Source organism: Mus caroli, unplaced genomic scaffold (genome assembly GCF_978045245.1).
Source record: "Mus caroli unplaced genomic scaffold, Mus_caroli_1 scaffold_11, whole genome shotgun sequence".
In the NCBI taxonomy this organism is placed as follows: Eukaryota; Metazoa; Chordata; class Mammalia; order Rodentia; family Muridae; genus Mus; species Mus caroli.
Genome location: NW_028227266.1, coordinates 29,299,339 through 29,317,233, shown reverse-complemented (window position 1 = coordinate 29,317,233; position 17,895 = coordinate 29,299,339). Strand labels below are relative to the sequence as shown.

Sequence of the window (17,895 nt, the reverse complement as noted above, 5' to 3'; positions counted from 1 at the left end):
TGTGCATACATTTCAGTGCACCTACCTAGAAAATGTCAGCAGATCACTGTCTCCTCAGACAAGTATAGATGAAGCTACGAATGTATTCATGTCTAAACACTACAAACACACTCAGATCAGTATGATGATGTAAAAACAAACAAACATATGACAACAACAATCTCTCAAAGGCCACTGTGACTCACATCAGAGCACATACATGTTAGGAAGCAATGCCTTGTAAGAACTTCCACGTCTTTGGGTTCTCTGGGCTTTCTGAACAAAGAGCACCTGGTCAAAGGAAGACGGGGTAGTGAAACTGTCCTGAGACAGAGCCTTGCCTCCCACCCTGAGCCATGCGCTCACATTCCAGGGTGTCTGCAAATAGAGCTCTTCCTTTCTTTTTCCTCGGAGAAGGTGCACAGATTCTAGAGTTAACAAGCAAGCACACGCGCACTCTGTCTGTCTGTCTCTCTGTCATTCTCTCTTATTATCTCTCTCAATATGCCTCCCTCCCTCCCTCCCTCCACCACAGCAAAGGGAATGTTGGGTAGGAGTACACATATCCTAAACTAACTCCAAGTTTCACAAGTGCAAGTATCTCTCTTGTGCTACAAAAGCCCAAACACAAGGTAAGTTTGTTTCTCCTATCACACCACCCAAGGCAGCAGCATGAGTCACCCTGTGAGTGGAAACAGCCTGGTCTGTGATGCTGTTTTGAGTGCGGGCAAGGCTTGAGTCTGTAACTGTGGTAAGCCAACATAGTAGCTTATAGAGTAATATCTTGCACCTTCCACAGTCTCAGAATCAACAATACTGTGTTTCAAGCATATTTAGCTACTTTGGTAAGTTTCATGATGAATTATGACTCCAGAATATATCTTTTTCATAATCCAAAGGCTTTTTATACCAATAGGATAAACTCATACCCAGCTAGAAATCCACATCTTGGACGACGGTGGCACTGATTCAATTATCCAACAAAGATTTTTTTTCTCTCAGACATAATATCACTATAGACTATACATAAGACTATAAGATTACAGCTGCATTTCCCGTTTGTGTTAGTTTAGGGATAGGAACAGTCCCTGGAGAAAGCACACTGTTAAGTTAGTCTTACCACCTCAGTCCTGACATCATCACCCTCAGTCATCAAAGCAAGGGAAACTTCACCAAACTTATGCCTCATCACTGGTGCCTCTCCAGACAGGGATGGCAGTGCATGCCTATAATGGAAGGTCATGCAGTAAGGCCAGCCAGGACAGCACGGATCTAGGCAAGCCTGGACGGCATCGTAAGACTCTGTCTCAGAAACCACATTACAAAATAGAATTGCTGGCCGCTGAGATGGCTAAGCAGGTAAAAATGCTTGCTACCAAATCTGGTGATCTGGATTCAATCTCTGGGAACCATATGGGCAAAGAGGGGAACCAACTCCCCCAAGGTGTCCTCTGCTGTCCCTCATGTGCCAGGGCATATGCATGGGTACACATCCGTTCACACACAAAAGGGAGGAAGGAAGGAAGGAAGGAAGGAAGGAAGGAAGGAAGGAAGGAAGGAAGGAAGGAAGGAAGGAAGGAAGGAAAAAGAACTTCTATCTAAAATGTTTCAGAGAGTGCTAGGTAATCTAGTTTATTATTTGACTCTCACCTCACTGACTCCTCACACGATTCTACACATAACTGGGATAGATGTTTTCATTTTTCTTGAACAAATGAGAAAACTGAGGACCAGGGATGTTACAGAATTTACTTCAGATAACCGAGGCAACAGTGTTGCCCATGTAGTTTTAGTTTTCAACTAGGGCATTTGAAAACTATGGCTGACTCTTTTGTTACGGTGTACGTTGCACTTGATTACTGCTTTCTAGTTATAAAGGACCCTTCAGAATGACTGTAGCATAGAATTAAGTTCTTAAGCAGCACTTACCTCAAATTCCTTTACTGGAAGTGTTGTGAAGAACCAGTGAGACCATGTGCAAACAGGTCTCAAAAATAAAGTGAAATAAAGTGTTCAGATTACCTTCTTTTAAATGAAAGTCCAGGGCTACAGATGCAGTTCAATGTTAGAGAGGCCCTGCATTTCATTCCCTCCAGAAGGAATGAAGGGGAGTCCAGAGCCAGTGTGTTAGTCTAAACATTTTACTCTGCATTTTGTAGAAAGAGTCCAAAGAAGGAGGAGCAGGAGGAGCAAGAGGAGCAGGAGGAGCAGGAGGAGCAGGAGGAGCAGGAGGAGCAGGAGGAGGAGGAGGAGCAGGAGGAGCAGGAGGAGCAGGAGGAGCAGGAGGAGCAGGAGGAGCAGGAGGAGGAGCAGCAGGAGCAGGAGGAGCAGGAGGAGCAGCAGGAGGAGCAGGAGGAGCAGGAGGAGCAGGAGGAGCAGGAGGAGGAGCAGGAGGAGCAAGAGGAGGAGCAGGAGGAGCAGGAGGAGCAGGAGGAGCAGGAGGAGCAGGAGGAGCAGGAGGAGCAGGAGGAGCAGGAGGAGCAGGAGGAGCAAGAGGAGGAGCAGGAGGAGCAGGAGGAGGAGCAGGAGCAGCAGGAGGAGCAGGAGGAGCAGGAGGAGCAGCAGGAGGAGCAGGAGGAGCAGGAGGAGCAGGAGGAGCAGGAGGAGCAGCAGGAGCAGCAGGAGCAGGAGGAGCAGGAGGAGCAGGAGGAGGAGGAGCAGGAGGAGCAGGAGGAGCAGGAGGAGCAGGAGGAGCAGGAGGAGCAGGAGCAGGAGGAGGAGGAGCAGGAGGAGCAGGAGGAGGAGGAGCAGGAGGAGCAGGAGGAGCAGGAGGAGGAGGAGCAGGAGGAGCAGGAGGAGCAGGAGGAGCAGGAGGAGCAGGAGGAGCAGGAGGAGCAGGAGCAGGAGGAGGAGGAGCAGGAGGAGCAGGAGGAGCAGGAGGAGCAGGAGGAGCAGGAGCAGGAGGAGCAGGAGGAGCAGGAGGAGCAGCAGGAGCAGGAGGAGCAGGAGGAGCAGGAGGAGCAGGAGGAGCAGGAGAAGGAGAAAGAGGAGCAGGAGGAGCAGGAGGAGCAGCAGGAGCAGCAGGAGCAGGAGGAGCAGGAGGAGCAGGAGGAGCAGCAGGAGGAGCAGGAGGAGCAGGAGGAAGAGGTGGTCAGCCCAGACTACATTATAAGTTCTAGACCTACCTGGGCTCCAGAATAAAATCTTATCTCAAATTAAAAAAAAAAAAGAAGAGGTGCACTAGTGTACTATTAGTCCTCAGTGTTCTTGGGCCACACCCCTGCCTCTCTAGTGAGGAGAGTCCCAGCTGGACTGCTTAGTTGCCTGCACAGGGCTCCTCCCCAGAAAGCTCAGGACAGAGGTGTTAAAACTTACGCTTTCCCAGGCCATGCTTCTGACTAACCCTGACCTGTACCAGCATACCTAAACCTTGGGTAAAAAGAGAGGGAGAGTCCATTTACCATCTCGACACTAGATGGCGGTGTGACATCGAGCACAGAGGAAGGGAGGCCAGCTTCAGGTTGATAAAGTACCATCCATTGCTTCTATAAACGCTGCAGGAGACTTTTTCCCTTCTCCCCAAAACTATTTTCTGACATCTAGATAAATCATTATTTTTGTTCATAAGACACTACAATTTGGAAAAATGCAATAAAAGTTGCTGGGAGCAGCATAGTACACACTGTGTTGCCCGAGGGTTCTGGGCTGTGATATATACAATGCTCAGCCAGTGTTGGCACTAAATTCAGCACTAACTTGATGACCTCCCAGGATTCAGGGGCCACCAGACTGCCTAAAGAAGATAGCAATTATCTTTCCTTTTCATATTTTAGTTTCCCTAAACAAAATACACTAGTGCATCAACAATCATAGTTTGTAGCCACCAAAGTACTATTCAAAGAAAAATACAAAAAACTGAATGTGCATATTAAAAATCAGTGGGTAGAACACAACTTTGGGTAAATACCCAACAATACACCCAGACACTGACTGGATGGAAGCTCATGCATTATTAACAATTCCTATAAAATTGTACTTCTTTCAAGAAAAGATATATGACATCACCAGCATAATATTAATGGAAAATATAGAGGAAAGAGTGGTTTATGGCCAAGAGTTTTTGTTAGGTAAGTACTAGTAAGTATGTTTTCCTCAACTCTTGTCCAGAAAAGGCACAAAATTAAAAATAAACTTACCAATCAAAAAATAAATAAGTAATATATTTTAAAACTAATGTTTTGAAAAATAACAAATCAAGAGAACTAAAAACTGGCTCTCTGGTTAGACCTAATTTTTAAGAGTATTTTACAAATTTAAAAAGACAAGACAGGTACTTTTCTTAATATAAAACATAAAAGCTAACATTTTAAAAAGACAAAAACAAATCAGAGCAATCTTAAATGTTAACTTGAAATAATAATTATAAGATTAAAGCCTTTATTGGGAAGGTTTCAACAGAAAAACTTAAGAACCCTTCAAACAACACACAGCTCTAATTACTGCCAACTACTCCAGGATACTTACTAAAAAGAAGCAAGGAAAAAAAAAAAAAAACAGCTTACGCAATCAATGAAATATTAGCAGAGTGATAAAAGAACTCTGTTTTTAAAACACGTGTAACATAACAAAGCATGTTGCAGGACTATAAAGACGTCAGAACAATCTATTTCTAAAACAGAAGAAACTCTGCACTTCTACTAATTTTGTAAAATGGCTATCCGCACTGGGTGGAAGCAGACTAAAGCAACACAACGTGTCATAGCCTTCCCGCCTGCCTTCTGCTGTCATGGCCCTTTACCCTGCATCCTGCCACATCTCAGCTCTTTAAATCAGATCTCACAGTTCATAGACAGTTTCTTAGCAAAAGAAACACTTGCCATTACCCAGTACCAAAGGTGCAACATGGAATCCCCATGTGAAGATAAAGAATGCAAAGCCAAGATTAAGTAACAACCTGGCCTGTGGTCGGGAAAGCACATACAGCACATGGTTCACAGGAGCGCTCTGTCTCTGTCTCTGTCTCTGTCTCTCTCTCTGTCTCTCACACACACACACACACACACAGGATTGAGAACCATTTTATCAGGTATAAAGTAGGAAAGAAGCAAGGGAATGCTCTTAGGGGTGCCGTACAGACGGCCTGGTTTCAGATGCTGGCTCTATTTTAGCTTCAGTCCCACAGGTCCTCAGTCACTCAAATATTCACCTTTCTAAGCTGGAACAGAACACAGTGTAGAAGAGCCTTGGAAGACACTAACCAAGCTTAATAATTTCCAAATGGATGACCTGTGGATCAACACAACACTGGAGAATCCATCAATTCATCTTGCCCCATGAATCCAAAAATGTTAATCTTTACTAGACAATAAAAATATAGATACACATGTATCTATTTCCAGACTACAGTTTGTTAGTTTGTCTAGTCCTGTGCCCGACCACAGTTAAGACAGGGAAAAAACAAGAATGATAATAAAAAGAAGAAAATAAAGTATTCTAAGATGCAGTGCATAGAAAGAGAGAGACAAGCTGTGAGGTATGTCATTCATTAGCTAGAGAAAAATAATGAATCACCGTAGTTTACCAGTCCTGTATACAAAACACAAAAAGATTAACAATGCCTGCTATTATCATGGATGTTGGGCGGAACAGTCCACTGCCCCCATTTCAAACGGGCATAGATTAACACACCCACTCACCCTGCTCTTGTGTGTGGTTTAGCATTCTGCAGTTTCAGGCATCCATGCCTTCCAAAGTGCAAAGTCACTAACTGGAAAGTTACACACATAAGCAGCTCGAGCTCTCAGCTCTGTGTAGTCTTGACGAGAGTGATACACAGCAAGCTGTCCTGCCCTACATCCATTGTGAACCATACTCGACACTGTGTAGTATGTAGCTACTTGCTGTTCACTCATCTTCCCATTATTAGATTAATTGCCATGGTACTGTAGGACTCATCTTAAATAATCTTTACTTTATGCAATAATGGCTCAAAAACATAATGCAGATACTAGCAATTTTATTAAATATATCACTGCAATTATTTATTTTATTATCAGTTATTGTTGACATTTTATTATTTTTATCTTCTTACTACACCTCATTTTTAAATTAAACTTCACCAGACAGTAGTAGTGCACACCTTTAATCCTATGGAGGTAGACATAGGCAGATCTTTGTGAATTACAGAGTGAATTTGAGGACAGCCAGACTATACAGAGAAACCCTGTCTCAAAAAAAAACTTAATTAAGCAAGCTTTTTATCCTAGGAAAAGACAGTATATAACAGAAACCCATACTATTATAGGCAACCACTAGAGGGTTCAAGATGCATCCCCTGCAGATTAGGGAGATCACTACACTAAAACAAAACAAAACACCCCCACCCCCAAAAGAACCTTGAAAATAAATACCAATATTTTAAGCATATATATATATATATATATATATATATATATATATATATATATATGCCATGATCCACAGTCAGATGAATAAAACAGAATTATCTATTAACAAGAAGGTAGCTAAATAAATCATAGTACAATTTTTTTTAAGTGGGGCTGAGAGATGGTACATAGATAAGAACACCTGCTGCTCTTGCAAAGGACTGCTAGGTTACCAGGACCCATAAGGTGACACACATCTCTAACTCCAGATCCAGGGGATCCAACACCTATGACCTTGGTGAACACAAGCCCACACACAGAGCATATAGATGCATGTAGACAAAACCCTCATAAAACAAAAGTAAGTGCTTTATAAAAATAAGGTAAAATAGCATGTTGTAGTTATCTGGATGAGAATAGCCCCCATAGACTCAAACGTCCGACTACTTGTTCACCTGTTAGCTAGAGATGATTGGGTAAGTTTAAGAGCTATGGTCTCGATGGAGTTAGTAGGTAACTAGCTGCAGGCTTTTGAGGTTTCTAGTCACCCACCAATCTGAAGTCATCCTCCCTGCTCAGTATATGTGGTTCCAGATGTGGGCTCTCAGCTGTCCCTGCTGCCATGTCTGCTGGAACTCTCTGAAACCATACCCCAGTTAAACACTCGCCTCTGTAAGTTGTCTTGATCATTGTGCCCCATCACAACTGAAAAGTGTCTAACACACACGGAGCTGTGAAAAGAGGGAATTACACAAGTACAGGAATGGTCGAATTACCCCAAACTTCATAGTTTCAGGTACAAAAACATGTTTCAGGGCAGTGCACACAGCAGAATACCCTTCTGTTTTTTTTTTTTTTTATATTTTTATTACATATTTTCCTCAATTACATTTCCAATACTATCCCAAAAGTCCCCCATAGCACCCCCCCACTTCCCTACCCACCCATTCCCATTCTTTTGGCCCTGGCATTCCCCTATATTGGGGCATATAAAGTTTGCAAGTCCAATGGGCCTCTCTTTCCATTGATGGCCGACTAGGCCATCTTTCGATACATATGCAGCTAGAGACAAGAGCTCCAGGGTTCTGGTTAGTACATCATGTTGTTCCAACAATAGGGTTGCAGATCCCTTTAGCTCCTTGGGTACTTTCTCTAGCTTCTCCATTGGGAGCCCTGTGATACATCCAATAGCTGACTGTGAACATCCACTCCTGTGTTTGCTAGGCCCCGGCATCGTCTCACAAGAGACAGCTATATTTGGGTCCTTTCAGCAAAATCTTGCTAGTGTATGCAATGGTGTCAGCGTTTAGAAGCTGATTATGGGACGGATCCCTGGATACAGCAGTCTCTAAATGGTCCATCCTTTCATCACAGCTACGAACTTTGTCTCTGTAACTCCTTCCCTGGGTGTTTTGTTCCCAATTCTAAGAAGGTGCACAGTGTCCACACTTTGGTCTTCATTCTTCTTGAGTTTCATGCGTTTATCAAATTGTATCTTATATCTTGGGTATCCTAAGTTTTGGGCTAATATCCACTTATCAATGAATACATATTGTGTGAGTTCTTTTGTGATTGTGTTACTTCACTCAAGATGATGCCCTCCAGGTCCATCCATTTGGCTAGGAATTTCATAAATTCATTCTTTTTAATAGCTGAGTAGTACTCCATTGTGTAAATGTACCATAATTTCTGTATCCATTCCTCTGTTGAGGGACATCTGGGTTCTTTCCAGCTTCTGGCTATTATAAATAGGGCTGCTATGAACATAGTGGAGCATGTGTCCTTTTTACCGGTTGGGACATCTTCTGGATATATGCCCAGGAGAGGTATTGCTGGATCCTCCGGTAGTACTATGTCCAATTTTCTGAGGAACCGCCAGACTGATTTCCAGAGTGGTTGTACAAGCTTGCAATCCCACCAACAATGGAGGAGTGTTCCTCTTTCTCCACATCCTCGCCAGCATCTGCTGTCACCTGAATTTTTGATCTTAGCCATTCTGACTGGTGTGAGGTGGAATCTCAGGGTTGTTTTGATTTGCATTTCCCTGATGATTAAGGATGTTGAACATTTTTTCAGGTGTTTCTCTGCCATTCGGTATTCCTCAGGTGAGAATTCTTTGTTCAGTTCTGAGCCCCATTTTTTAATGGGGTTATTTGACTTTCTGGAGTCCACCTTCTTGAGTTCTTTATATATATTGGATATTAGTCCCTTATCTGATTTAGGATAGGTGAAGATCCTTTCCCAATCTGTTGGTGGTTTTTTTGTCTTATTGATGGTGTCTTTAGCCTTGCAGAAGCTTTGTAGTTTCATGAGGTCCCACTTGTCAATTCTCGATCTTACAGCACAAGCCATTACTGTTCTATTCAGGAATTTTTCCCCTGTGCCCATATCTTCAAGGCTTTTCCCCACTTTCTCCTCTATAAGTTTCAGTGTCTCTGGTTTTATGTGAAGTTCCTTGATCCACTTAGACTTGACCTTAGTACAAGGAGATAGGAATGGATCGATTCGCATTCTTCTACATGTTAACAACCAGTTGTGCCAGCACCATTTGTTGAAAATGCTGTCTTTCTTCCAAAGGATGTTTTTAGCTCCCTTGTCGAAGATCAAGTGACCATAGGTGTGTGGGTTCATTTCTGGGTCTTCAATTCTATTCCATTGGTCTATTTGTCTGTCACTATACCAGTACCATGCAGTTTTTATCACAATTGCTCTGTAGTAGAGCTTTAGGTCTGGCATGGTGATTCCACCAGAGGTTCTTTTATCCTTGAGAAGAGTTTTTGCTATCCTAGGTTTTTTGTTATTCCAGATGAATTTGCAGATTGCACTTTCTAATTCGTTGAAGAATTGAGTTGGAATTTTGATGGGGATTGCATTGAATCTGTAGATTGCTTTTGGCAAGATAGCCATTTTTACAATGTTGATCCTGCCAATCCATGAGCATGGGAGATCTTTCCATCTTCTGAGATCTTCTATAATTTCTTTCTTCAGAGACTTGAAGTTTTTATCATACAGATCTTTCACTTCCTTAGTTAGAGTCACGCCAAGATTACCCTTCTGTTTTAAAAATGACACAGCTAGATGGCTAGCTCTTGCGACGGCTATATCTATAGATTTTACCCTATATTCTATAAAGGTTTTAAAAATTCACATCAATATATATAGTGTTAACAGAAGAAGTTTAAACTTTCACTTGGACTTTTTATTACCCTTCTTACATGTGTACAAGTCAACTTTCACATTGCAACAAAACGCCTGAGGAATATAACTTAGAAGACCAGACTCTGGTTCACGGCTTCCTAATTTTATAGTCTACTGTGGCAAGACAAAGGTAACCTGCCCACACGAGGCACTGATGCAAAAGTGGCACAGAGGTTGTAGGATGAACCAACCACAATCTGATTGACTCCTAAGGCCTACTCCATGGAATGGAACCTGTGCCTGACACTGCTTGGGTTGGCAAGAACCAAGACTAGATCAGCCATGGAACTAGGGGAAAGACAAGCACTGCTGTTCTACCAAAGGAACAGAAATAAAATGACTCCTAACAACATTCTGCTGTCTTCATGACACAGACCTCCACTTAAGAGATTTAAACCTTCTAATCAGCCGCTCACACTATCTCAGAAAAGTCAAACCCAGCTGAATACTATCCATAATATATATCTCTTGCATACATACATTATACAACTTTCAATCAAGAAACAAAATATGTAAGTTTGGTACTATAATATCTTACAACCCCACGTACCTCAGCAATGAAGGAAATGAAACACAAAGATATGCTTGCTCAAGATCAGGAGTTCCTAACTTCCTAGTAGAAAGGTTAACACTAACTAAAGCCTGTAATTCCATTCTATATGCGTATCAATAGCAGCTTTGGTTTTGTTTTAAAATCAGAGTCCTCAAACACTTATGTCTTGTTACATAATGCCAGCATTTTAAATAATCTTCTCAATTTTGCTATATCTCTCTAGAATACTATTCCTGATGTCTGTGAGATATATTGGAATCTCAATATTGTAGAAAAACACACAGACACAAACACACATACACCTCTACACACACACACACACACACACACACCCCTACACATACAAAGTAAGTTTACCAGGAAAGAATTGTAAAGCTATGCAAGCACAAGAGTTAAGTCAGTCAAGCACTTAATAGTCACAAAATGAAAGTAGGCTTGGCACTAGCTTGGCACTAGCTTGGTACTAGCTTGGCACTAGCTTGGTACTAGCTTGGTACTAGCTTCTTTAATGACTCCTCTGTAATGAAATTATCCCCTGTGGTTTGAAGGAGAATGGTCTCCAAGCCTCACATGTTTGAATGCTTGTTCTGCAGTTGATAGAACTCTTTGGGAAGGAAATGGGGATCTGTTTGAGAAGGAAAGAGAGGATGGTCTTGTTGGAGGAAGTGTGACTCTGGGAGTGGTGTTTGACGTTTCAAAGGCCCATAGTGCCCCCAGTTAGTGTTCCCTCCTCCTCGCCCCCCCCCCACTGCCTCCTGGTTATTGTCTTAACATGTAAGTTCTCAGCTATTGCTCCAATATCATGTCTGCCTACTGCCATGCTCCCCATCATGACGGTTGTGGACTCTACTACCCTCTAGAACCGTGAGCCCAAAATTAAACAATCTCTATTATAAGCTGTCTTAGTCAAGGTGATTCTTCCCAGCAATAAAAAGGCATAAATACAAGTTTAAACAAACAAACTACCCTTTGTTTGGCAACTCGCAGTCATGTGTTAAAAATCTCTGTTGCATGCCGGGCGTGGTGGTGCACGCCTTTAGTCCCAGCACTCGGGAGGCAGAGGCAGGCGGATTTCTGAGTTCGAGGCCAGCCTGGTCTACAAAGTGAGTGCCAGGACAGCCAGGGCTACACAGAGAAACCCTGTCTCGAAAAACCAAAAAAAAAAAAAAATCTCTGTTGCATCTTAAACTGTCAATTATCTAAAACAGAGTATCCTGAGCTTTCATAAATCTTACAGATCAAACCCACCTAACTAGGCTTTAAGATGCAATTAGGAAAAGTAGCACACAGTGACACATAGAATCACGCCTGGATGACTTCCTTCTGGACAACACACAACTGAATTAGCAGGTGAAGAACTTGTGGTGTGTAGAAATCAAGGTCTTTTTTTCTATTCTACTATCTTGACAAACAAGATGGAAAACAGCTTTTGTTGCCCTGGGATAACAGTTTTTTTTAAAAAAAATAATCACAAGCTGCCCCCTTTAAAGCTTTCATTTTTCACACTAAGCTGCTGGTGACTTATCAGCGGAGTGTTCCATCTAATGCCAAGGGAGACTGTTGAGGGCAATAATAACCAAGACATTAGAATCAAGTGCAAGCAGTCTTCCAGATTTCAAAACTCAACACTCAACAGTGATTGATTTAAACAAGGTAGTGGCAGCAAAGCTACAGAATTTCAGAACACAAAGCTACCTTGCAAGTCCATGGACAGAAGAACACGACAACAAACAAGAAAAGCAAAGATTCCCTAACTGATACACATTAGTGTGGGGGTTAAAAGGATATGTCAACTTGGCATTGAGTACTAATAAATAGGAAAGAAAAAATGTATATCAATCAATAAATACCAAAATAACAAATATCACTCATCTCAATTCAGAATATAAGAAATGTTTCAAATATACCTGTATGCTGCCAAACTCCACGTTCTCATAATGAAAATGTGCACATTCAGCCATCTTTGGAAAGTGTCCCTTTGTGAAGGGTAACCTAAAATACATGAAAGTAAATATGAAACAAGATAGTTGACTACTAAAAATTAGTCGAAAGATCAAGGATTTCAAAGCTCATGCAAGCAAAAATACTTGGTAAGCACATGCATGTGAGTCACAAACACACACACAGACCTGTTCAGAAACACATGGAACTAGACGAGTACTGCACTGAGTGGATAGATATGAACCAAAAATACAACATTAAGCCTCTTAATCTTGCCTCAAATCAATGCTCATAGAAAAGCCATACTTTGGGCAAAGTAACTAGAATGTGCCAGCTTCTGCGGGGAAGCAGAGTTCACAACACAAAGCACAGCGGAATTTACCTGTGAATGTTGTCACAGCCCATCAGTCCAGGAGGGGTGGACCTGGGTACAGAACGAACATTTTATCCTTGTCTTCCCTAGACTTACACCTGAAGCTTATGTCCCTGTCTAGTCCTCCTTTACCAAGGGACTCACTGGGTTTCCTGTTAAAACTCCACAGGAGCCAGGTGTGGTGGCACACACCTTTAATACCAGCACTGGAGAAGCAGAGGCAGCCAGATCTCTGAGAGTTCGAGGTCAGCCTGGTCTCCAAATCGAGCTCAAAGGTAGCCAGGGTTGTTACACAGAGAAACCCTATCGGGGTGGGAGATGGGGCGGGCAAAGATTCAGGTATTCCATATTACAATAAACTCTAGATATCTCCTTCAGAAAAGCAAACCTAGGGTTCCATAATTCAACCAAAAAGGCTAATTTTCCTTAATAAATGAGATTATGCATTAGAGGTTAAGAGGCCAGCTCTACATGTTCTCGTTAGACAAATGCAACTTAGTAAACAACAATATAGAAAGATGAAAAATAAAGTGGATTTTTTAGGAAAGTGAGTTGCATATAGATCAGTTCATTGTTGAATTACAATGTAAGACTTAACAATATAAATTGTTACATGCATAGAAAACTCTGATCTAAATAAAATATTTCTAAGAAATGAAGACCTGACATCCGTTTGTAGCAATGTGCTTGGAGCCCACTCCTGGCAGCACTTACTTCTTCACATGCTTAACCTTCATGCTCGCTGTACTGCCACAGGACTTAAGAGTGAGGTCTCCAGGGATCTCGGGGACATCTGCTCCTCTTGCCTTAGGAAAAAAGAAACAGAAAAGCTATGGTGAGCCTGCTAGCTTTGAGACGTCTCTTATGAAAACAGATTACAGATACATTTTCACTCGTTTTTCTCAACCTGTACTAATAGAAACCTGTTTTGATTTTATATATTTTCCTTTAAATTATGAACTTACTTGACCACTAGCAACTTAGAATAAGCTAACAAAAATATTAAACTTAAATACCTGAACTTACTGCATAAAAGAACGTTTACTGTAAAAATAAATTTTGAGTTCATATCATAAAATTTTATAATCAGCAATTAAGATTCTCAATATAAACTAAAACATCTCCTAGAAATTACTGAAATGAAATAATCCTGGTTACAATATAATTACCAACCAAAGTTTAAAATGGTACTATGTGGCTGGAGAGATGGCTCAGCGGTTAAGAGCAGTGACTGCTCTTCCAGAGGTCCTGAGTTCAATTCCCAGCAACCACACGGTGGCTCACTACCATCTGTAATGGGATCTGATGTCCTCTTCTGGTGTGTCTGAAGACAGCTACAGTGTACTCATATACATAAAATAACTAAATCTTTAAAAAAAAAAAAGGTAAGTGTCACTATCATCTGGGGAGACCCATTTAACAGGTCCTAAGAACAGTGGAGCAACGGGTATTTCTCATTTCAAATCCTGAAGGCCACATGTATGCCAACATACTCCTCAGCCTACCCCAGTTCTCAGAGAGGATTATGAAATTTAGTGAAACATGCAGCTGTCTAATTAAAAACATCTAAAAGCAAGAATTTTGTAGCAGTCTGGGGAAAAAAAAAAACAAAATTTAGGCGGGCGTGGTGGTGCACGCCTTTAGTCCCAGCACTTGGGAGACAGAGGCAGGCGGATTTCTGAGTTCGAGGCCAGCCTGGTCTACAAAGTGAGTTCCAGGACAGCCAGAGCTATACAGAGAAACCCTGTCTTGAAAAACAAACAAACAAACAAACAAAAAACAAAATTTAAATCCAAGTATCTATCATAAGTAAATTCATGCTTAAGCCTAGATCAGAATATTAATGCTTAATACAAGTTAATCCTAAGAACAGAAAAGCAGAATATGTCACCTGGCTCAGCATTATCAGACTGCACACTCAAGGTATGCTGAGAAGAAAATTACAACCTTTCACAGCCTTGAAAAGGACAATGACAAAATCTAGGCAGCGCAAACTAGACTTAGACTCACAGTCTTCCTGCCTTAGCTTCCTAACTCAAGAATCACAACCTTAACTACATTTCTTCCTTATGAAAAAACTGGTGTGTGTGTGTGTGTGTGTGTGTGTGTGTGTGTGTGTGTAAGAGAGACAGAGAGAGAAAGAAATAGAGAGACAGAGAGAAACAGAGAGAGAGAGAGAGAGAGAGAGAGCATGTGTGAGAGTGTAAGGAAACACAGTCACTCCTCAGCTGTGACATCGCACACTTTTTCATCTCTGGTCTGCGTCTGCGCGTTAGTGAGACCTGTGCTGCCTGTCACTTTCCCTCCGCTGCTGGCTACAGGGCTGGTATCACTTGGAGCCATCTGTTGAGGTTTCTGGTCATTGTGAAGTATCCTCCTCCTTTGCTACTCTCTTCTCTCTTCTGTTATGGATAAAAAGTGAAAACTGTGCAATCAATTAATATATTCAGTGAAATAAAAATGTAGACCACAAAGTCAGTGTCTCTAAGCCAACAAACCAAAACAAGCTCTAAGCCTTCAAGACAACTTGTGTGAAGGCAACTTCACACAAAAGTCGGTTGAGTAATGGTTTCGCTGGACACCAGACTATAGGTCAAATGCTATAGAACTCAACTTGCAGGTCCCTGATTTTTATAGTAACTTTTACTGGACTGTGGCCATCTTTGGTCAGAGTTGGGAAGCTGCCTGAACATTGTGGCTCACGGGCCTAAAGCATGCACCAGATGGCCCTGTAAGAATAAGTTTGCCAACTTGTCTAGTAGATGAATCCCTCATCTTCCTTTTTAAAATGGTTTTATGTTGGTATTTAAAGATATTTTAGCATGGGAATAGGTGATGAAGATAAGAACTGGTGAGATAATAATTTGATGTGGGGGAGTGGGCTGTGAGAGAAAGCCTGGTAAGGTGGGGCTAAGGCTAGAATCCTCAGGGACCCTGAGGAGCTTCGCCTCCTCCTAGCACCCAGCCCCTGACATGTACCCACAGCCCCCCCCATAGAGAGATTTGTGGCCATTAGTCACATAGAGGGAGCACCCCAAGCCCTCCCACATGTAGACGAGGCATCTCTAACCTCTCAGACCAAGCCAATAGGAAGCACCTACTTTCAGACCCCAACCCACCCCAAAACTGTATATAAGATCCTATCCAGAAGGAACAAAGGTGTAAGAATTACTGCTTCATCTGAGAGCATCTGTCATAAGAGCTGCAACACTGGCAGGGAAGAGAACTGCTCTCCCAAAACTTTTGCCACCAGAAGCTCCCCTGCACTGCCCTTGCTGGCTCACAGCCTTCCACTGGCTAAGCCCTACTCAGGTCAGTGCAGCCCGTGCTGTCTTGGAGCAACAGCAGCACAGGGGGCAGAGGCAATTCTCCCTCCCTGCCAGTGCCCTTTCCCTTTAAAGACTTTTAAATTTTAATGAAAATAAAGGCACAACATACCAAAACTTATGGGATACAATGAAAGCAGTGCTAAGAGGAAAACTCATAGCTCTGAGCGCCTCCAAAAAGAAACTGAAGAGAGCATACACTAGCAGCCTGACAGCACATCTGAGAGCTCTAGAACAAAAGGAAGCAAACACACCCAAGAGGAGTAGACAGCAAATCAAACTTAGGGCTGAAACCAACCAAACAGAAACAAAAAGAACTATACAAAGAATCAACAAAACCAAGAACTGGTTCTTTGAGAAAAATCAACAAAATAGATAAACCCTTAGCCAGACTAACCAGAGGGCAGAGACTGAATTTCCACATTAACAAAATCAGAAATAAAAAGGGAGATATAACAACAGAAACAGGAAATTCAAAAATCATCAGATCCTATTACAAAAGCCTATATACTCAACAAAACTGGAAAATCTGGATGAAATGGACAATTTTTCTAGACAGATACCAAATACCAAAGTTAAATCAGGATCAGATAAACCATCTAAACAGTCCCATAACCCCTAAAGAAATAGAAGCTGTCATGAAAATTCTCCCATCCAAATAAAAGCCCAGGACCAGATGGTTTTAGTGCAGAATTCTATCAGACCTTCAAAGAAGACCTAATAGCAATACTCTTCAAACTATTCCACAAAATAGAAACCCACTCATCCTATGAAGCCACAGTTTCACTGTGTATTCTCCCTTGGAGAAACAATGGTTTCTGTCTAATCAGGAACCTGTCACAATTTCCTTTCATAGAGGACTTCATAAGAGATTTTTTCTACTTCTATCATGTTTAATGTTCCAAATAGATTTTAAAAACTGGTTCAGTGCATATTACTTTTAACTTCAGAAGATATCATGTATATTTAAGAGGCATTTAACTATTATAAATTACTCTGATGACTTAAATGTCAATACTGAGTTGTATATTTTAAAATAAACTTTATTAGTTTAATAAAAAATTGGCTGACCCCATAACAATATGTACATACAAACAAAAAATATATAACAGAAAAAGATAAGACTTCAATGAGGACATCAATAAAGATAAGATCTAACAACAAGCAAAAATATGAAGTAGTCCTAGATGGAAATAACCATCACAGAAGCAGAAAGGATCATGTGGGATTCTATTAAATATGCAAAAGAAGGCAAATACAAACGGCACATCCATGGTACAGGATCTCTTGTATGGGAGTGATAGATACATCTGGTAGAAAAGGTTGACTGAGAGGCATTCAAGAATATCCTGAATTTTACGTAACATCCTATTTTTGAATCTTGATCTTGTTCATATTTGGAGAAAACAAGTAAAATTATATATGTGTGTGCGATTATGTGATATGATTTTACATGTATGTATATGTATATATATATATATATAGAGAGAGAGAGAGAGAGAGAGAGAGAGAGAGAGAAAGAGTGTGTGTGTGTATGTATAATAATTACATATGGAGAAGTTACTGTCTATATGTAAACTAGGCACCCATTAAAAGATAAATAAAAATTAAATGGTGAAAATGCAGACAACACTAAAATAGAAAATTATAGGCCAGTTGCAAAACAGCAAAACGAACTCATTTTATCAATAAAAATACATCATAACTAAACTGACTTCACTCCAGAAATATAAGAGGGATATATTATTTTTAAATCTATATATCTTTCCATCTTAATTGTAATTAAAATGAATAGGGTAAACATTACAGTACTGACTTAATATATACAATTTATGTGATAAAACTCACATGTCTGCATGACGAGAGTGTCTGGAGACACACTTGTGGCTGAGGCTTGGAAGCTGAAGACACTCATCTCTGTCCTATCACATTCTACCAAGACAGGACTGCTTTTCTTTTTGCCATTTTCATCTTACATTGGCAAGAGTACAAACTGTCACCTGCATAAAGGGCTATTCTCTTCCAAGGCTATTTCTAGTAACTAAAAATCAGAAGCCATGTAGATTTCTCTTAGCAGGGGAGCAGATGAGCACAGTAATGCTGCGTCCATGCAAGGACTGATCATGGCTCTAACACAATCAGGAAGACTCCCGTCTACTGCTGTGACGGAGTCTTCACCGTGCTTCCTTAGAAACAGCA

General features: G+C 41.3%; 1 protein-coding gene across 2 annotated transcripts in view; it reads right to left on the bottom strand.

The window, feature by feature from the left end:
* Arhgap32 (Rho GTPase activating protein 32) overlaps positions 1–17,895 on the bottom strand; it is a 221,555-nt gene that overhangs the window by 96,641 nt on the left and 107,019 nt on the right. Inside the window, exons 3-5 of one of the 2 annotated variants that reach the window (XM_029481740.2) lie at positions 13,085–13,176; positions 12,380–12,421; positions 11,964–12,048 (exon numbers count right to left, since the gene is read on the bottom strand). In XM_029481740.2, the coding sequence (XP_029337600.1) occupies positions 11,964–12,048; positions 12,380–12,421; positions 13,085–13,176 (219 nt within the window). The remainder of the gene's footprint in view (positions 1–11,963; positions 12,049–12,379; positions 12,422–13,084; positions 13,177–17,895) is intronic. The other variant, XM_085844506.1, reaches the window with a different exon arrangement.